The sequence below is a fragment of the Pelobates fuscus genome, chromosome 2 (genome assembly GCF_036172605.1).
Source record: "Pelobates fuscus isolate aPelFus1 chromosome 2, aPelFus1.pri, whole genome shotgun sequence".
Taxonomy (NCBI): Eukaryota; Metazoa; Chordata; class Amphibia; order Anura; family Pelobatidae; genus Pelobates; species Pelobates fuscus.
The window spans coordinates 177,363,691-177,385,957 of NC_086318.1; the positions used below are offsets into that span (position 1 = coordinate 177,363,691).

General features: G+C 40.6%; 1 protein-coding gene across 3 annotated transcripts in view; it reads left to right on the top strand.

Moving 5' to 3' along the window:
* Positions 1-22,267, top strand: part of FAM135A (family with sequence similarity 135 member A) — a 129,643-nt gene that overhangs the window by 101,976 nt on the left and 5,400 nt on the right. For 2 of the 3 annotated variants that reach the window (XM_063442974.1, XM_063442975.1), the window contains 7 exons: positions 1,561-1,716; positions 1,966-2,039; positions 5,102-5,256; positions 9,538-11,878; positions 14,399-14,559; positions 15,870-15,961; positions 21,586-21,683. In XM_063442974.1, coding sequence (XP_063299044.1) covers positions 1,561-1,716; positions 1,966-2,039; positions 5,102-5,256; positions 9,538-11,878; positions 14,399-14,559; positions 15,870-15,961; positions 21,586-21,683 — 3,077 coding nt within the window. The remainder of the gene's footprint in view (positions 1-1,560; positions 1,717-1,965; positions 2,040-5,101; positions 5,257-9,537; positions 11,879-14,398; positions 14,560-15,869; positions 15,962-21,585; positions 21,684-22,267) is intronic. The other variant, XM_063442976.1, reaches the window with a different exon arrangement.

Consider the following 22,267-nt stretch of genomic DNA (forward strand, 5'->3'; position numbering starts at 1 on the left):
AGTAGAATCATTCCCTTCAGGCTTTTTGCAATAAACACTGTCTTTTTATAGAAAAAGCAGTGTTTACATTGCAGCCTAGGGATACCACTACTCATATGGCTGCTAGAGGATCTTCCTGGGGCAGTGCTGCCCACTGTGCAGCACTGCCATTGAGCGTCTCCACTCTCTGCATGGAAACACTGAATTTTCTCATAGAGATGCATTGATGCAATACATCTCTATGAGGATATGCTGATGCCAGGGCTGTGTTTGACTTGTTGATAGTCTTGGCTAATCCTATGGAAAGCATTGTGATTGGCTCACACTGATTATGTCAGCCAAGCAGGCAGATCAGGGGCAGATGCAGCAGCTGTAGACTTGAATACAAGTAAGAGTTTATATATTTAGGGGGGCCAGAGGGCGCAAGATAGTGATTTTAACACTGTAGGGTCAGGAATACATGTTTCTGTTACTGACTCTACCGTGTTACTTTAACTGTTTTTATCATCAATTTCTGCCAATTGTTTTGTTAATTTTTGTTTTTTTATTTTTCCATATAAGTATTAAACCTCACAGATCTAATTTCAAAATCCCTGGTTTGTGTTCCTCTGCATCTTGCAAGTTTAAATTAGATACATACCCTAATTTTGATATGCCTTTTTGCATGCTTCTTATTATTTAGTTAAATGACACTGTTTGTGTCACCATACTGACCAATGTGAATCTTTGATATTCCTAGCCAAACCTGTCTAACGCTAGCTAGCTGCAACAGTGCTACTATCTGTACACTGAACATAGTGAGAGACCATTACAGTGATAACTTGCTATAGCAGTCATCCTAGGGGCAAATCAAGGACAGTTTCTGGACTGCCTCACTAGTGGGAAAGTACAGCAATAGCCTGGTACAAGAACCGGTCAGAGAGGCTGCATTAATCCCTACTTGAGGGACTGATGCATCCAATTAATGTGACTGTTTGTCACCTCGATCAGAAGAATGAGGTTGTCTCTTGAAATGTAGTGTTGGTTGCCTCATGTCTGAGGCAGCCAGCAATACAGCAGTACATTCTGCACTTTGTATATACTGGAGCACTCCAATGCCACCAATGATTTGTAACAGGAAAATACTTATTATCACGTTGGCACTATATGAAACCAACTGGATGCTTGGGGCTGCCCAACATGGCTTTTTGCTGGACACCATCACTTGTGAGGAGTCAAGCCATGCATAGCTTTCTTTTGCTGTAATATTCTTTGTGACGGAGTGTTCCTGCTCCATTTGATTTATCAGGTGAAAATTGATTCTGTAATGTCTATTTTTGACATTGTGTGAACCAACAGGCATCCTTGGGCTCCATAGGAACTAAAGAGTGCAATGCCGAGACAGTTACCATTGGCACAGAGGATACTAATATGTGGACAAATGGCACTGGATGAGCCGTTGAACAAGGATCAACAATGAATACAGATTTTCTTCAATGAACAATTCACTGTGTACTGTTTCATGATGCAGGGCCATGGTTATATGTAACACATGTATCTTCTTATTGTGAAAAAAGTGTTTGTTTTTTTCTTGCCCCATAGAAAATTGAGAACCCAGATGAGTTGGCAGAAGTAATAAATATGAACCTTGCACAGCTTTGCTCGCTTCTTATGGCTCTGTGGGGTCAGTTCATTGAGGTCGTTGCCTTGCAGGATGAAATCACAGGCCTGGTTTCACAAGAGCATCACACATTAAGGGTAAGCAAAAAGTTGGGCTGGGACAACACATGTCCTCTATAGCCATGCATAGTCTGTGTACATGAATGATATGTGTATAAGGATTATAAAAAAGGGGGCGGGACTATTCAGAATTAGCATATATTTGTCACATTACTGCAGTCTTATTAGTCTTCTTTGGATGAAACATGACATATTTACATAAGATATATGTAGGTCACAGAAGGTCCAGCTAGTAAATTCACTCTCCATGTTTTTATCTTTATTTAGGTTCGCAGATTTGCAGAGGCTTTCTTTTGTTTAGAGCATCCCAGAGAAGCTGCTCTGGCATACCAAGAACTACAGTGAGTATGACATTATTGGTAAATTGCTGAGTACACACATTGGTTTGGATAGACGGGGAAATACTGTGTTCCTCTTCACTTTAGAAATGAATTGGGGAGATCAGTAACTTAATTTGTTTAAATAAAATAACTGTATATGAGCAAAAGGATGCGCACCAATTAAACAATCCAAGCAATAAATGTTATTTGCTAACAAAACAAAGCCTACACAATATCATAAATGGATCACTGTAACCTTGATTGAGCATGGTCCTCATCAACCTATTGTTCCTGTAACATTTTGTAATTTCCCACCTTTATAATATTGTAATGCACTGCAAAATAAGGGCGCTTTATAAATGCCAAAAATAATAAAATTAATCTAAACTGACTAGGCTTAAAACAACAAAAAGCAACAAGTACTTTATACACCAAGCCTAACAGAGATGGACATGAAATACTTTATTTGATCCATATATAATATAATATGTATACCGTATTTTTCGCTCCATAAGACGCACCACACCATAAGACGCACTTAGTTTTTAGAGGAGGAAACCTAGAAAAAAAAATATTTTGAACAAACTGTCCCATGGTGTTTCTTACTATGGGAAAGTTTGTTCGGAATATTTTTTTTTCTCCCCTGTCCCATAGTGTTCCTTACCACCCACTCCCCTCCCCTGTCCCATAGTATTCTTTAACCACCCATCCCCTTGTCCAAGTGTTCTTTAACCCCCCTCCCCTGTCCCATAGTGTTCTTTAATCCCCCTCCCCTTGTCCAATAGTGTTCCCCCCTCTCCTCATCCAATAGTGTTCTCCCCCCTTCCCATAGTATTCTCCCCCCCCCCTTGTCCAATAGTGCCCCCCCTCCTCATCCCATAGTGTTTCCCCCCTTCCCATAGTATTCTCCCCAGCTTCCCTTGTCCCATAGTGCACTTTCCCTCCCATAGTGTCACTCCCCCCTCCCCTCTCCTTGTCCCATAGTGTGCCATAATTACTTACCTGTCTTGTAGCGTTGGCCGGCAGCACAGGGCGCACCGCGGTACTGGAACTTCAATTTCAGGTTCCGGTTTTCGGCGGGACTGAAAGGAAGTGTGCACAATGAGTGCGCACTTCCTTTCAGTCCCGCCGGAAACCGGAACCTGAAACTGAAGTTCCAGTACCGCGGTGCGCCCTGTGCTGCCGGCTAACGCTACAATACAGGTAAGTAAAGCTTCATATTCGCTCCATAAGACGCACATACATTTCCCCTCACTTTTGAGAGGGAAAAAAGTGCGTCTTATGGAGCGAAAAATACGGAACTTTGTTTTGTTAGCAAATAAAGATTACTTTATTGCTTGGATTGATTAATTGGTGTGCATCTTTATGCTCATATATCTTTATGCTTTATGCTCATACAGTGTAATTTTTAGACACTGGGGGACTGTCAATTTAGGATAGCATTTGTTCATTTTTTGGGTTGATACTCCCTATGTATGGTTAATTTTTAACAAATTAACTATTTATGACGTGCAAATATTTAGATCATCTAGTTTCTGTGCTCTCAGGCAATTATGAGTGTGCTGGAAGTAACACTAGTTTTATTGATCTATATCATCCATTCTGTACCTGTCGACATAAACTATTAATAACGGCAGGTGTTAATTTTACTAGACCACCCGTGTGCTCTTTCTTGATTCTGTATTGTAGCTGAATTAAGCACTGTGGCACCTTATATATTGAAGATGTCCAGTGCAAGATTCTCAGCGTGCGTGTGTATTTTGTCACTATAGTCACCAAAACAACTTTAGCTTAATGAAGCAGTTGTGGTGTATAAATCATGCCTCTGCAGTCTCACTGCTCAATCCTCTGCCTTTTAGGGGTTAAATCACTTTTTTTCCCTGTTTATGCAGCCTTGGCCACACCTCCCCTGGCTGTGACTGACACAGCCTGCAAAAAAAATAATGGCTTCATTTTCAATCACATGTTTACTTGCTTCAGACGTTTATCTCCTGCTCTTTAAATTGAACTTTAATCACAGACAGGAGGCTCATACAAGGTCAAGCAAGCTATTAACGGTGCAGGAGATAAGAAATACTAAATTAAACAGAACTGTCATGCCGAACTTACCTTTCTTTAATCGATTCCTCTTCTCTCTTCTCTCAAGATATGTTCTTCATTTCTTCCTGTCTGCTCTAGTTTTCTTTAAAACATAAGAAAAAGTAGGGACTATTTGTCTTATGGAGGTTTCCTACGCCTGACCATCCCTGACCAGTGGAAGGAGCAAAGTGTTCTTCTTTTCCGGTGGTCAGAGCAATTTTCCCTCAATTCTCACCTTTCCTCAGTGTTCCCACGAAGCCTTTGTTCACTTTTCCCGAACTTCCTGTCATTTAGACAGAACGCCGGCAAAACTACCGAATTGCGTCTTAACAGAATGAGAACAATTTCTCCATTCATGTTAGGACGCAATTTGGGACTTTGTTCGGATCACAATTTCATTTGAATGAATGAAACTCAGATCCTATTCATGCTGCGGCTGCATACCGTGGGAATTAGGGAGTTAACTACTAAGCGGCTACAGCCACGGCACGAATAGGATCGGAGTTTCATTCATTCGAATGAAATTCCGACCCGAACAAAGTCCCAAATTGCGTCCTAACATGAATGGAGAAACTGTTCTCATTCTGTTAGGACACAATTCGGTAGTTTTGCCGGCGTTCTGTCTAAATGACAGGACGTTCGGGAATAGTGAAAGAAGGCTTCGCGGGAACACTGAGGAAAGGTGAGAATTGTGGGAAAATGTATCTGACCACCGGAAATGAAGCACACTTTGCTCCTCCACTGGTCAGAGATAGTCAGGTGTAGGGATGCTCCATAAGACAAATAGTCCCTACTTTGTCTTATGTTTTAAAGAAAACTAGAGCAGACAGGAAGACATGAAGAACAGATCCTGAGAGAGGGAGAGAAGATGAATCGATTTAAAGAAAGGTAAGTTCGGCATGACAGTGCCGCTTTAATTGTGTAATCATCGGCACCTTGAGCCTCGAGTGTATCAAATCACTGGTGTGTGATAAAACAAATTACTGGTTTATTTTTTGTTGCAGTGCTCAGAGCCATCTTCAAATGTCTACAGCTATAAAGAACTCCACCTACTTCAGTTCGCTCCCTCCACTCCCTCTTGAATGCTCTGAAATGGATGGAGACTTTACCTCGCTGCCAATCATCTTTGAAGATCGCTATTTAGATTCTATAACAGAAGGTGAGTACTCTCTAACGTCACCACCATTTAAGAAGAAGGCACTAATATTGTGTGGGTTTTTTTTTTTTTGTGCTTCTTAGCCAGGTAAAAAAAAAAAAAAAGTACAGTATTCGTGCTATTTGTTGCACATTTCTCAGTAATTCCACAGATACCAGAAATGTGAATGCTATTTTTTTTTCTCATAGTTGGACATTTATTTTCTTCAGCTGATCGAAGTAAGGATCTTTCATAATGAAGCAAAAACAAAGCATATGGGAACTCTGAGAACAGACAAAAACTTAGAGAGACTCGATAGCTTGCCCTTCAATACATCCCCGCTCAGGTCTCAAAATAGTTTTTGTTCACTTGTGCCATTACAAAGAGAACATATCTGAAGCATATCAGACTGGTCCCACCCATACGGGCAGTCGAGAACTAAAATACTCGCAAGTTCCCTCTGCAGGAGAGATACAGCAACCCCAGACAATGAAAAAAGAGAGGGATCTGTCCCTATAATAGAAAATTACTAAAAAATCTAGAAAATACTTTATTAATACCAAAAAACATTTCTTATAGATAAACTACCCCTAGCAAGATAATATAGTAATAACTGGCTGTCTGACTCAGACAGAAAGAGTAAACAATATAAGATGCATGGGGCGTATAAATTAGGGGATAAGGGGAGTGAGGAAAGACAAGACAAAATGAATCACAAGAGTTCAGACAAATGATTTGGAGTAAGGCTGATAATAGTGATTTTCAAAATCATAGTATTGTCAAAACAAAAACAATAAACGAAGCTAATTGAAACTATATGAAAAAAAGGGGAGAGAGAGATCGATAGATGTGTAGACGGCTGGCTCAATGTCGTCTAAAGCATATAAAGTTGAGTAGTGTCAAATTTACCATCGTAAGAGTCTACACACTTAAAGCGGCACTGTCATGGCCGAATCCCGTTTTTTTTTTACCTCCCTCCCGCCTCCACTACATCTAACTGAACCCCTAGTCACCCCCAAATGCCCTTAAGCCCCCCATATTACCTATTTATTAAACTTTATTTTCTGCCCCGATCTATATTCAGGGCGCTGCCATCTTTGTGTGGGTAGGTGAAGTCCCTGTGGGACACGTCATCTGCCCACACTAGATAGCCTGTGAGATTCCCGCACATGCCCAGTGAAACACCTGGACATGCGAACGGGAATTTCATCTATTCATTCATTAGTCAGACAGACGTTCGTTTGTTCGTTCAGTTTGTTACAAGGAGGGAGCTACCGGCTTGCAGCTCCCTCCTTGTAATATGTACAGATAGAGTGCTCCCCGCCACTTCCTAAGCCCCCCAGGTCCCCCTCTCACTCTATGGGGGTCAATATGACCCCCATAATAGCACAAGGGATATTAAAATCTCCCGAATGCCCCTACTCGATATACCGCGAGTAGGGTCATGTCCACTAAACAGTGAGCAGCCTGTGGCTGCTCACTGTTTAAAAAATAACCTACTAAAGAACAATAAGGAGGGGGGGACCTACTGTCCTCCCCCCGGCCCCACCTCTAAAAAGTGGGTGGGGGCCCTATATAAGAATGGGGGGGACACTACTGTCCTGCCCCCCCCGGCCCCCACCCCTGAGCGGTGGGGGGCGCCATAAAAAAACAATAGGGGGGACCTACTGTCCTCCCCCCGGCCCCCACCCCTGAGCGGTGGGTGGGGGCCCTAATAAACAATAAGTGGGGGGGGGACCTACTGCCCTCCCTCCGGCCCCCACTCCTGAGCGGTCGGTGGGGGTTCTAAATAAAAATCCCCCCCCCCCCATTCAAGGTGACTAGGGGTCCCAAGCCCCTAGTCACCACCCCACACCCAAATAAAACTATCCCCTACATACCCCCCTCACCCTAAAAATAATGAGGGGGGGGATAAAATAACTAACCTGTAAACAAAAATTAAACTTACCATTTGGCGTCTTTTTTTCTAAAATCTTCATTTTTCAGCCCCAAAAAAGGGCAAATAAAAAGCTATCATACCCGTCGATCTTAAAATACAATAAAAAAAAACGAGCGCAAAAAAAAAAAAATCCCGACAAAAAAAAAAAACGACGCTAAAAAAATGAATCCATCTTCACCCATGGAGGGCTCCGCAGACTGAGCTCTGCAGGGTGGGGGAAGGCTTATAAAGCCTTGCCCCGCCCTGCAATTAGGCTAAGAACACTCTGATTGGTTGGTTTAAGCCAATCAGAGTGCTCTTTGTCATTTTACAGAGCGTGGGAAAATTCCAAAGATTTTTCCCACGCTGTGTAAAATTACACAGAGCACTCTGATTGGGTGGCTTGAAATCCATCCAATCACAGTGCTCTGTGTCATTTTACACAGCGTGGGAAAGTTCTTTGGAACTTTTTAGTATTCTTCCATTTTAGGGACAGATCCCTCTCTTTTTTTCTTTGTTTCATTACCCTAGGGTTACCCCCTTTTCTGTTCCTTCTATATTTGGATAACCTCCTTGGCCAACTTTTCTCTAACCCCAGACAATTGTTTGTCTTTTTTGTGCCTAATTAATGAGGTGTAGCTGGTTACACCTCTAAGCACAGTGAGCACGGCGTCTGGATTACAATTTTAACATGGGCGGAATTTTCGGTTTCGGTTCTGGACTACACTTACGGATGCGACCAGTCTTATATGCTTCAGAGATGTTCTGTCTGTTATGGCACAAGTGAGCAAAAAATTATTTTGCTACCTGAGCTGGGATTTTCCGAAGGGCAAGGTACCGTGTTTCTCTAAGCTTTAGTCCGTTCTCATATTCTTTGTTTTTATCTTTCATAATAAGCCTCCAATATATGTTTTTATTATAGTTTACATTTTTGGGTGTTTTATTAAATTAAGACTGTAATCATCCAAATGTAGTAGTTTTGGTGCAGAGACCACGTCTCTGCATTCTCTCAAATGTAAACATTGTCTTTCCTGAGAATTAACAAAGTTTAAAGGACCACTCTAGGCACCCAGACCACTTCAGCTTAATGAAGTGGTCTGGGTGCCAGGTCCAGCTAGGGTTAACCCATTTTTTTTATAAACATAGCAGTTTCAGAGAAACTGCTATGTTTATAAATTGGTTAAGCCTTCCCCCTAATCCTCTAGTGGCTGTCTCATTGACAGCCGCTAGAGGCGCTTGCGTGATTCTAATTGTGAAAATCACAGTGAGAGCACGCAAGCGTCCATAGGAAAGCATTGTAAATGCTTTCCTATGCGACCGGCTGAATGCGCGCGCAGCTCTTGCCGCACGTGCGCATTCAGCCGACGGAGAGGAAGCGGCCCTCCCAGCGCTGGAAAAAGGCAAGTTTTACCCCTTTTCCCCTTTCCAGAGCCGGGTGGGGGCACCCTCAGGGCACTCTAGTGCCAGGAAAACTAGTATGTTTTCCTGGCACTAGAGTGGTCCTTTAACTTTGTCAGAGAACATTCCTCTAGTGGCTGGTACAGACACTGCTACTAGAAGCATTTTCTCATTAAGACCCTCAGAAATGTAAGGTCTTTACATTCAGTGTCATCGCAACCAACATGATGGCAAACATTGATAATCCTTACTGAGAAGCATTGAGATAATATTTGTCTATGAGTAACATCTAATTGGCAGAGTGTGTCAGATGTTTACAGATATAGTAGGAGCTGAGTACACTGCCTGTCTCACATTCAGATTATACTGTATTTTTACAAAAGCCTTAATAAGAATGAAGCTTTTATAGAGCCCTTCTTGTTCACTGATCTACTACATGATTCATTCTGGTTTGCTGTGGGGGGGCTGAGATGGAGTTTTATTCAGACGCTCCCAGTGCAGGTTGGGTTATATTATACAAAAGAACCGTGCCATGGAATCCTGCATCCTAACAAATCTGCAAATAAAGTTAACAGACTGAAAGGTATATCAGAGGGACGTGGCTGTGTTTTCCAAATTCTACTACTACATAGAAATATAAGGAACAGTGTGTGGAGCGCTGGGAAGGATAAGTTAGGCGTTACTTGTAAGTGGACTTCTAGGTAAAAATAAGATATAGAAACCATTACCTTCAGTTGAGTTCCATCCTTATGTATAGAAATTGTTATTTTGTCTTTGCAAAGTTGCTAGCAATAGGCACCATGCTTACTTGTACCAGAGTATTAATAAACAAACTACCCTTATAAAAAATGCACAGTGCTGTCCTTTTCTAACCATGTCCTAATGCTTTTTGATAAGATGATTAACTGCAATTTAAATTCATATTGCTATGAATGAGTACAAGCTCTATACTTGTTTGTTAGCATTCCTTTTTGTTCTGCGTATTACAGACTTGGATGGACCCTGGATGGGAGTTCAGAATTTGCAGAAGTCAGATTCCAGTAAACTGGGCAAGAGTGAGAATGAAGAGGGGTCTGCTTGTGGGCTTGCCAGTCCAGAGCTGAAAGTCAGAACTGAAGGTGTCCCCGCTGCCTCTTGGTGTACAGAAGGTGAAAAACCTCAAACAAAAACCCACAAGGGTAAAGGTGAAGATGACAATAAATCAAAATCAAAAGTAAATAAATTTATGAGAACAATGAAAACTGAGAACCCCAAAAAAATAGTAAAGCAAAATTCTAAAGACTCCGTAGTTTTAGTGAGCTACAAATGTTTTAAAGCTGCTACAGCAGAGGCTATGTCTAAGCCATTTGAATTCAGGCCTTCACATTGTCAGAAGGATGGACATAACCCTGTGTATGGGTTTCTGCCAAGTGACACTAAGTCCTCTGGGTTACAAACATGGCAGAAGGGGCATATATCTGCACCATGTAATGCAGATGTGAATAAACCACTGCCAGGAAGAGATGACAGTGCCGAGAAAAGCCAGAGGAGTACTTGGGATTCTGGTAACCTAACACATTTCTCCACTTCCACCATTTTAGGTGCAATCAACACGCAACAGGAAAGTACGGACGTTTCGCAAGTGGATCGCACACTACATCCTGAAGGAAATTACCATGGTGCTCCAGCAATGATACCTTCAGGAGTGAGAACAATCGAGGTGAAGCCCAGTAGCAAGAACCCATACGAGGGTGAGAAAGTAACAGTTATTTTTGGCTCCAAGTCAGAGGCTTGTAAAGACATGAACTTTAAAGATGGCTTGCAGCAGCATGGGTTTCCATCTCTGGGTAGTGGACCAGCGTCTTCCCTAGAGCCAGATTCTGTATTTGATAAAGATGTTGCAGTGGAAACAAATTTCAAATTGACTGGGAATGGTGATGCTGTTTCACGTGTGAAACACAATCAACTGATTGCCTCTAAAGAGGTCCACATTGTAGTGAGTGGAGACACCATTAAATTGCCAGATATCAGTCTTACCTGTGCTTCTTCAAGGTTTTCTGATTCTGGTGTAGAAAGTGAGCCCAGTTCTTTTGCAACTCACCCAAACCCAGAACCAAGCTTGGAAAACCCAACTGATCAAGGTACAGTTGCAACTGATAAAGTATGTCCTCAACTTTTATTAAAGCCCGAAACAAATTTGAAGACTGCAGCAGAAAGTCATTGTACGGAGAGCACTAGTGCACTGAGTGAAATCCAGTCGTCTTTGACATCTATTAACTCACTTCCTTCGGATGACGACGAGCTGTCACCTGACGAGAATTCTAAAATCTCAATCGTTCCTGAAAGCCATTTGAGGGACAGTAAAACTGTAGTTGACCTGGGTACAATTGATTTGCCAAAGCATGACACAAAAAAGCCCAGCATTCTTGTTCAACCTCATCCTCAGTGTGTTGTTTTTTCTGATAACGAAACTGCATCTGTGCATTCTTCGCTTTCCAGTATCAGAGATCTTTTCCAGTTTGCCATTTCTGATGAGGAAACTCAGAATGAGATAAAAAGTATTCCTGTCCCTTTGTCAGGTGCCATAACCACCTTTCGGGAGCCTCGAATTCCAGACAAGCTTCATAGTGCTGAGCAAGGTGCCTTGAATGCAGAAGTTCTTGTTGTAGGGGAACCATCTGTAGTTTCAGGCTCAGTTGCTGTGGAAGAAAATGTTAGCCTGGAACAAGACCTAGAGAAACCCATCGATGTTGAAATAAAATCCATTGGTCAGAACTTGCCCAAAGTTGTAACAGAAAGTCAGACTATTACAATTTCTTGTTCAGGTAATAGCAATAGCAATGATATGGTGAAGCAAGGGCTTGTAGAAAATTACTTTGGCTCTCAAAGTAGCACTGACATTTCGGACATTAGTCCTGCAGATGATGTCAAATATGTCAGCCCATCAAAAGAGAATTCAATATCACAGTCCGTTTCTTCCCCACAAGGAGATGATGATGAGGAAGAACAAGATGAAGAAATGATTCAGAATGGATACTATGAAGAAACTGATGGTCCATTGTGTTATTCCGATGATACGGTCTGTGAAATTAGTCAGGATGCTTCACAGGAGCAATGTTTGAGAGCAGAGCAGATACATTCGGAGTTCTTACGAGATGCTGTAAATATGCCTAGTGTTTGTACTCCCAGCTGTTTATCCTTTTCTTATACATTAAGGGACTCTCCTTGTGGACTTGCATATGCTTCAAGAAATACACTTGATACTATTACAAAGCAGCCAGGTGGTGCAGCACCAGCTTCACCCTCGTGTCTTTTATGGTATGAAAGTTCTCCGAAGCCTTTAATGCTTGCGTAAGTACCAAACACGTATATAAATTGCTATGTATAGTCTACATGTATATATTTTTATTTATTTTTTTATTTTTTTATTATGTTGCTTAATTTTTATTTATTTTTTAATAATTTTTCTTGAAACTCTTTACTTTCTATTCCTCCATATCCATTTAAAGACAAGGTTTGGGAGTTGTTTATTTTGTATATCTATAACAAAAGTCTTGTGAAATCCACTAGTATTTTGTGAGCCCTCCCACAGAATACTGACCTGAAGCACATTTTAAGAAAAGTGGTATGTTTAAAGGGACACTATAGGCACCCAGACCACTTCATCTCACTAAAGTGGTCTGGGTGCGGTGCCCAGGGCCCATTCCCCCTTATGCCTGCAGTGTAAATCATTGCAGTTCCAGAGAAATTGCAATAATTACATTGCAGAACGAAGACTTCCTCTTGTGGCTGTGTATTTGTATTCCTTACAACAGTGCTGCCATGGTGCCTTGCATGTCTTTAGAATGCCTTTAGGATGACGAGGCATCATGGGAGTTGTTGTTCTACAACAAGTGGGGATCTACCTGTTGGGCAGCCCTGCCTTTCTCTTTGCGTTTTTTGTAACGCAAAGAGAAAAAAAAGCTAGAATTTCCATGGGGCTCCTAAGTACATACTTTGACTTACAGAAGGAATGGTTCCGTTAGACATATGGTACCTAAAAAAATATTCTTGAAGAAAAGCAAAAATAGGTTGTAGTGGGTGGAAGACAATACAACAACCAGTGACAATCTTGTGGAGCAAGCATTGCATGTTTTTAAATTTGTTTCTTGATGGAGTATTTGTATACTTAAAAAAACACTTCACTTGATATACTTCCCTATTTAAATAACCATTATATACTGTTCATAAGACGTAGAAAACGGTTTAGATCCCCCTGAATTTTGTGCCTGGAGCAGATTTAAAAAAAACTGCAAGCTGAACAAATTTGCACTCTAAACACAGAATTGTGCACTCTTTACACCATGACCACTACAGCTTATTCTAATAGTTATGGTTCAAGGAAACAGTGAGCACAGACCTTGCAATGTTTGTCAAACCATATTTAAGTGGTTTTATTTTACGCAAACTGAGGATTGTCGGCTATCATTTCAAATATTGGTTGGTGAATTGAAGTATGTCAGTATGCATTCAGAGCAGAGGGAATTTAGGATGCTGGGTTTTGTCAAACCACTTTACAGCATTGCCTCCTTGCACTAGAACAACTACAAAGAAAAAAAATGATGATGATTCTTATAAGAACGGTTGGTAGGGTTATAAGTGATAAAGTGAGAATTGAAGGGAAAAAAAAGTGAATTGTAAATTTAAGGCCACAGTAGCCAAACTGGAAGCACAGTTGAGTTAGATCATACTTCCAGCTCACTATTGTGAGCTATATTTAAATTCATATTCAACTTCACTTTGAATTCTCACTTTAGTGAATAATTCTGTCTTGATATTGCAGACTCAAATCAACAGGAATTGGTGGTTTTCCGTTTCTCTTTATCTGTTAGTGTGCTCTGATGCATTTCCATTTAGTGTGAGAAAATCATGGTTGTGCATATCTCACCCGTTACTGTTTAACTGTGCTAGTTTGAACAAGCTTGACATTTAAATTGGTTTAGGATAACGTTTTGCAAAGTCTGTGAATATAAAAGTAATTGGCACAAGCCAGAATTTAAAAACCAAATAGAATCTTCAGTTACATTATATGCCTTAAAACATATTACATAGTTTGATCCTGGCATTATACAGGAATATTACACATTACTGTGTATAAGTTGCTGAATTTCAACCGTTTTGAGTTTAACGCAACCATTTCAATATTTCAAAATGTATTGAAACCTTTCGTACTAATATTTGTTGGCAGTGTTTTTTTGTTTTTCGTATTTTCTTTTGGGGGGCTGTTTCTGCTTGTTTTTTTCTTGTTTCCTGACTCGGGTATTTTCACATTGCTTCTTATGCGTTTTCTCCCTATCACTGGACTCTCCCCTTCATTGCACTTTCCTCCTCTCATGGCATTTACTCCATGCTAATGATTTTTTGCATTTTTCTTTTCTCCATCCCTTGTCCCTTGTCTTACTGTCGTTGTTTCTCGCTATTGCCTGATGTCGGTCTCATTACTCTCCTTTCCCTTGCTTCTTATCAACCTCATTTTTCCCATTATTGCTTTTTTTGCTCTCCTCCTGTTGCTCTTTCTCATTTGCTTCCAATTGCTTCTTTACCCTTTATTAGGAAATGTTATCTTTAGAAAGAAAACCCTTGAATTCAGTTTGAAAGCGATAAATGAAAGGCCTAGATCACACAGACAGTTCTTCTTTTTCTGCCCCAGATCATGCAAACATAACTCATTTCCTTGTAGAAATTACCTCACCAGATGAGTAAAGACTGTTTTGTCTCTCTACACAACCCAATGCATGGATTAGTGTCACACTGGGCCATGGCTCCATTAGAGGCTACTGGTTTGAGAAGCACTGTTCTAGAATATTTGTGATATAGTTCCTATTCCTTTAGGTTCCTGCAAGCCAAAGAGGAACTGAAACAACTAAGACTCCCTGGGTTTTTGTACAGTGATGTCCCCCAGCTGGCTTCCACTGTTCCGTATTTCACTTTGGAGGAAGAAGATGGCTTTGAAGAAGGAATACATTTAATTGTTTGTGTCCATGGACTTGATGGTAAATTGGTTTCTACTATAATAAATATGAATATAGTATATAGGGCATCCAGTGTATTAAAGGGTCTTTTATTTCTGTAGTACCAAAACCAGACCTCCCCTTTAGTTGAAGGAAACTATGGAAAACATACATCAGGGATACATTGAAGTTGTTGTTCCCCCTAGCATAAATTATAAGTGTGCCAGATAAAAAGTGCAAATCATGTAATTTACTCTATAGGTCAATAACTTGGATACCACAGTGCCCTGAATTCACTATAACCGATCTCAGAATGTGGTTAACTCACTTCAAGACTTTTTGTGGCTACAGTTGGTATTATTCATGAAATTCGTGAAGTCACCAGGGAATTTCTTAAATTAGGACAGGATGGCTAAACTGGAAATTGTCTAAATTAACAATGTTACAATTTGGCTTGTTTGATCTTAAGTTTGAAATTCCCTGGTCAGTTCTCAGCAATGCAGTTTAATAAATAAACTGCTGGTTTTGGGTTACAGCAATAGAATAGATTGTCCTTTATTGAAATTAGTATTGCACATGTTATATACCGTAAACTATAAACTAGCAAGAGGTGCACAGTGCAGAAAAGATTTTATAGCCTCCCAAAAATACACAAATAAATTACAAAGAAAATTATATAATTTCTCTTTAAATCAATCTATATGAGATACTGGGCAAATGCATCTATTTAGACACCAATGAGAGGAAAAAGGAGGAAATCATAAAACAACATATACCATTGTAGCAGCAATGATGTAAATGAATCTGCTCACGGTCCATGGTCCAGGGCTGTATATATTTTCTAATTTAAAAGCTTGTTGGCGCCCCCTTCATGGCTTTTTAATTTATTTTTTTTCCTCCTATTATTTTGTCTGTATAGATGCATTTACTCAGTATCTCATATAGAGTTATATTACGGGGAACTATATAAATATTTTGTTCTTTGTTTTGTGGGAGGTTGTAATATATTTTCTCCACTGTGTGCACTACTATTGTATACTGTGTGTTTTGTGTGTGAGAAAAATTGACTTTTAAAGCCGCACTTGCAGTACTTCTGATGTTCTAAATAGATAATACTGAAGCGTCTAGAGCGTTTATTTAGATTTCATTGTTCACATTTTTATATAAGTCTATGAATTGGCACATTTTTATCTTTAGCATAGCCATTATATATATCTGGTGACAATGTAATACTTTTATTATAGATGTAAAACTTGAACTAGAAAGCCTTACCATGATTCAGTCCCTATATCTTGAGGTTTGCCAGAACAATGCTTTAGTACAAATAATAATAATAATGTTATTTCATATAGGTAACAGTGCAGACCTTCGCTTAGTACGAACTTACATTGAGCTTGGGCTGCCTGGTGGCCGGAAGGATTTTCTAATGTCCGAAAGGAACCAGGTTTGTAGTCTTTCTTTATTACAGAAATATTTCTTTTAAATGTAGCAGACATACTTTGACAGTATTTTCAGTCTCTGTGTATATCACGCTTTACAAGCAATAACTGAAACCTCTAATAATGTATTTCAATTGAAATTCACTGTAATATACTCAACGTTTAAAAGAAGGCTTAAAGGGTTGTAATGTGTGTACTAAAGTTTTTTTGGAAATTTTATAAAGTAATTAAGCCAGACTTATTTTTAGGTATACTTTCCCTTTTCAATGAGTACCATTACAACATACAAAATAAAAGTGTAATTGGCTTTCACAAACCGTATGTACTCGCATCTGAATATTTAATTGCTTAGCTTAAAGAACCACCATAGTGCCAGGAAAACAAACTCCTTTTTCTGGCACTATATAGTCCTTAGGTCCCCCCACCCTCAGGGCCCCCCTCCCGCTAGGCTGAAGGGGTTAAAACCCCTTCAGCCACTTACCTTAATCCAGCGCCGGGCTCCCTCGGCGCTGGTGACCTCTCCTCCCCTTTACGACGTCAGCTCCCGAGTGGAGCCGAATGCGCATGCACGGTCAGAGCCACGGGCATTCAAACTGCCTATAAGAAAGCATTACTCAATGTTTTCCTATGGACGTTCTGCATGCTCAATGCGATTTTCGCATTGAGCGTTGCAGAAGCTCCTCTAGCGGCTGTCAGGAAGACAGCCACTAGAGGCTGGATTAACCCTGCAATGTAAACATAGCAGTTTCTCTGAAACTATGTTTACAGCTGCAGGGTTAAAACATGGGGGACCTGGTACCCAGACCACTTCATTGAGATGATGTGGTCTGGGTGACTAGTGGTCCTTTAACAGTACCTATTTTGTCGATCTCAGAGGGACAAATGGCTGAGATGAAGCACTGGGATTCAAACCTGCAACTCTTAAGTTGCTGAAGCTATAACCTCTCGGTTATCTCACTAGCTTGCAAGTTCTTCGGGAACCTGTATTTGCCTGAGATTTTAACTCTCACATTGTTCTATGTGTGAATGCTGAATATGTCTTATAATAGATTTTGCATTTGTCAATGGTTTTATTTGTGCAACAAAAAAATGAAACTGCTATGCTAGCTAAGAGAATGAATTACGGTAAGTAATCGTACAACCCCTTTAAAGAATCTGAGAGTGCCTTTGTAAATCTGGCCTTTAATAGCATGTGCTATTACTTCGGTACTCGTGTGAAAGTATAGTTTTCCTCTTTGTGCAGAGGGTCAGAATTCAGTGGCACTTCTGTATGGAACTGTCCCCTATGACATCCTAAAGCAGAACTTGGTCTTATTAGTGTGCATACAAAATTAAATAATCCACTGCTTCCCCAATATCTGATGCAGTTCAACAGAGTCTTCACATATATACATAAATCTTGAAGATTAAGGTACATGAAATGACCCATAATAAAGCATTACCCCTTCTAGGGTGCATAATGGGCTAATCCCTCAAAAGCAAAAATCAAAACAAAATCTCAAGTTGTTTCACTCCACAGAGGTAAATCTAAATGAGTTACCTGCATGGTCTTTTTTTTTTTTTTTTTTTTTACATCAGTATACATGTAAAAAACATAAAATTGTGTCACTTGTGCAGTACAAAAATAACGATAATACTAGATGAGCACCGGGAGGTGGGAATAGACAGTGACGTAGCACATACCATAAGAAGCAGGCGCTTCAGCAGCAGGGAGCTGACCTGTGGCTGCATGCTTGTGGCGGACCGTCTGGTACCCCGACTGGGTACCTCTGCCAGTTCATGCTTACTAGTAATCACCAAGTAACATAAGCCCTGCACCGGGACACCATAAGCAGGTCCAGCCTCTAGCCGCCGCAGCTTGGCTGGGGTCTCACCGTCTCTGCCCACCCTGGACACAAGTCCTGGATCCAGTGGCCAGTGGGTAGACCTCTCCTCCAGAGAGCATAGCAGGTATAGCAAGTATAGCTGTTCCTCCCCCCCCGCCACATATGCTGGGAGTAGACTGTTTTATTCAGGGCCACACATTGCCTTGTATGATAAAGCCCATACAAGGGGTTTCTTACACAAAATAACAGGGTAATCCCTCCCCTGTACCTGAGAGATAATTGAGTCAGGAACTGTACAAACTCCATTATCAACAGGAACAGAAAAACATACAATTTATAAACACCCCGAAAGTACCTCCAAAATCCATGGAAACCCCACAATAGTCACATGCTCGGATAGCCCCAATCTGGGTGACCAACATATCCAAAAATCATCCAGATTGTTTTGGTGGTTCGGGAGTTCCATGGAAGTCGACTTTTGACTGACCGCACACGAGGCCCTTGCCCTAAGTAGATCCATGAGAAAAGTGGTAGCATTCGGTCCACTTCGGCAGTATAAAAATGAATAAACTACCAAACGTAGTCTATAGTTGAACCATGGAGCTTGTTCCCGTCATCCAGATGAACAATTCTACCGAACAGTGCCTTTCTACGATGTACCGAACCGAATGCAGGACGATGATGCAAGTTCAGCGGTGTTCGCGAGGTAGAGTGTCTGATTTTAGTGACATGCACCAGACGATCAAACACAGCTGCCTGCATTCAGGCGAACAAGATGGCTGCCACCACATGTTCATGCATACGAACAGAGGCCACCCAGACGAACAATTAGAACACTGCGGTTAGAATGTTAAAAGGTGATGATAGGGCTTAACTATACAGAGAAATCCCACACACCAGATCTTTTGCAGGGCCCATAGTCTTTGGGCAGGAGGCTAGCCAGCAAGCCCCTCCAGGAACACGTGGCAGAGGCATCTCTGCCACAATGCTGTTTATGGAAGTAGGTAAAATAATGCTGGCAGAGGCTCCATGCAAAGCTGCATGGATTGTGCATGCTGCCTATAGTATAGTTCCACGTGGCACAAGCTGTAGTTGGTGATGTCACTTCCCAGAGCTGCCTGGATTAGTGCTAGATGTAAGACAGGCAAACAGGAAAAGGTCTGAATGGAACAGTAGGATGAAGTTTTACTGGCTATGGGAGGGAGTTAAAATGGGTTATGGACAATTGATCTGATGTGTGAAATGGGCTATTAACAATGGGGAGAGTAGTCTGCTCGCTATAGTGGAAAAGTTAGAATGTGCTCCCATTTTTTCACAGGCAGAGCTACTCCATACAAACACATCCTTGCATTCACACACAAGGACAATCCTCACAAGTACACCCTTGCATTCAAACACACACAGGTCCCATGCCTTTGCATTCCCAAACGCACTGCATGTTGACCCTCTGCACACACACTTTGCACACATGTGCTACTGCATTGACACACAGTGACCCTTCACACACTACATACAAATAGACAACTGCATACACACTCATCTCGATGTAGTCATAATTTAATAAAAAAAAAAAAAAAAAAAAGAACCAAAACGCTGTGTGCACACATTTGAGGTGGTGAGTAACCTTTCAGACCTGGATAGTAACACCAGATATGAAATTTTGAGTCCTTGTGTAGGGTATGCATAAAGATGTGTAAATGGGCTTTAAACATGATCACATAATGAAGCATACTTGAAAGTTTATCATCACAATGAATCTTTCGATTATCATATTTTGACTTTGCATACAGTAAGGAGACATAACAAACATATCGCCTTTTTTTTTTTTTTTTTTTTTTTTTACTCCGCCAGTGAAATGGTTTGTTTGGGAAACAATGTTGCTTGCATATTTTCCCAAATCCCTTTGCACATTTGAATAACCAAGATTTTTAGTGTTGATGCAATGGTCATTAAAGTGTAAGCTCACTTGCCACAGAAAGGCAAAATTCTTGAGCCCTACACTAACAATTTGTTTTGGTAAAATGTGTAAGCGGACATAAAGGAGTAATCCTATGGATCATTAAAACTAATCCTAAATTTGGCACACGTTGGTTTGAGGCAGCGCTGTAGGAGGACTGTGTAATACACAAGCAAAAACAAATATACATAAATAAGCTCTGCACTCAAACTCCCACCGTTCGAGAGCAGCAGCAATGGCTACCATTGTCATCAGCCCAAACCTATAAAACATAACATTTAAAAAAAAGTTATCTGCACATGCCCTATTAATAAATATATATATTATGTATGTATATTGTAACGGAGAGCTGGTCTCCCACAGCTTATTTCCGCTGGTATCCTAGAATGGCTCAGGAACAAGTAGTAAATCCAATAGAGTAGCAGGCTCAATCAGCAATATAATCCAAGAATATACCATCACCTTTCCCAATAACTGGACGACACACAGTATCAGGAACAGAACTTAACTAACTTTTAATCACACAACCCCTGCTTTTATGCAATGCTCCCGTGCAAGGGAGCCACCCACAATAATTAGTACATTAACCAATAAAGTACAAGGTACAACCCACACATCTCCTCCCACCAGCTTATCTGTTAACAGAATTAAAATGTACATATTTTTCCCCAAGTTCTAGATGTACCCCAAATACATAGGATACCCCTAAATATGGTATCCCCTGATAGCCCTGATCTGGGTAAATCATATTCAAAAATCACCCAGATTGGACCAGAGGTTCGGGAGTTATGGGCAAGTAAAGTTTTGACCGACCGCACAGGCAACATTATCCGAAAATAGTTCCATAAGTTTTGGCCTTGTGGTCGGTCTCTGTTCATGGAATAAAAGTCCCGAAAGGCTTGCCATCCATGGCTATGCTGGCATTCGTGTAAATCCCCATGTTAGTAGGAGTCTTTCTACCGAACGGCGGCTCGTTCGGTAGTTCCAGCCTAAAGATATGGAAGTCTGGAGGTCTCAGCGGTGTTTGTTCAGTCGAGTGTCCGATTTTAGTTCCAGACACTCAATGGTAAAACATCGCTGTCCGGGAGATTAAGATGGCCGCCGCCACGTGTTAAACTCCCGAAATGGCGGCCACCCAGGGACTTAATCGAGCGTTCGTGAGTTTTCACTTAAGAGGTAATAAAACAAATTGGGAGGTTGATTGAAGCCACACTTTGTATCAGGGTGGTCTGATGTTTGGTAGATTTAGTTTGTATGACGAATGCAGTGGGTCAATACAGTATTATGGAGACAATCAAACAAATGCTTCATACACTGAAGATATATATAGCAGCAAAGTACCGAAAGCATTTTAAAACACACAGTTTTTCAGACAGTTCAATGTCCTTTGCTGCATAAGTTATATAGCCAGAGAGTCTCTGCTACATATATTAATATATAAAATATTCTCTGTAGGAATAGCTTTAATTTCCTTACAACAACAAAAACAGGCATTTAGATATAAGCTATCAAAATATCACAAACATACACACATCCAAATAAACACCCCAGATATGTCCTTGGTCCCAAATAAAGTTATTTGTGCATGAGATATTGGTGCACTCAGTTGCAGATAATAGACAGTGTATCTAACCAGTGATGTTGTCCTGCAAAAGTATTTCATAGCTGTGCTGATACCTCATCAGTTGATGCTTCCGTACAGGTGAGTGTGCATCTGTAAAATCCCCTGCAGACAATTAAACTCTATTGTGTTAATAATTTATACAATATTACTATCTATCAAACACATTTGTATGGTTGTGTTTATCATTCTAAAACTGTGATTTATTTTTTTTCCCTATTGCAGAATGATACTTTTGCTGATTTTGACACTATGACAGATCGTCTATTAGATGAGATAATACAGTACATTCAAATCTACAGTCTGTCCATTTCAAGGATAAGGTAAATGATGTGCAAATGTTTCAAATATTCCTTTTCTTCATGTTGTAAGTCCTGGAATGGAGTGAAATGAAATCTCCCCATGCCCCCACCCCGACTGGCATCCCTTTTAGGATTTTAGTTTTAAGACAGACAAAATATGCTACTATAACCACTATTGACCAAAACTGCAGACTTAAATTGACATGTATTTATGATATTAGCATTATGAATGAAATGAATGATGCCTAAATGTATTCTGCAAAACATATCAAAATTTATAGCAGAAAGGTCAGGAATGGATAACATCATTAAGACCAGTAAGGTAGGCTCCCATCCTAACTGACAAATTACATTGAAGATGCCTTCAATAGCATTGACTGAGGAATTCCTAAATGCTTTAAAAAAAAATAATAATAATAAAAATTCCTTTGGAATTTTTCCATTCTCCTCCTCCCCCATATCACCTGTTTCTCCAAGGTTAGATGTACTTCAACATTAGTAATTTAAAGGACCACTCTAGTGCCAGGAAAACATACTCGTTTTCCTGGCACTAGAGTGCCCTGTGGCTGCCCCCACCCTCAGGGTCCCCCTCCCGCCCGGCTCTG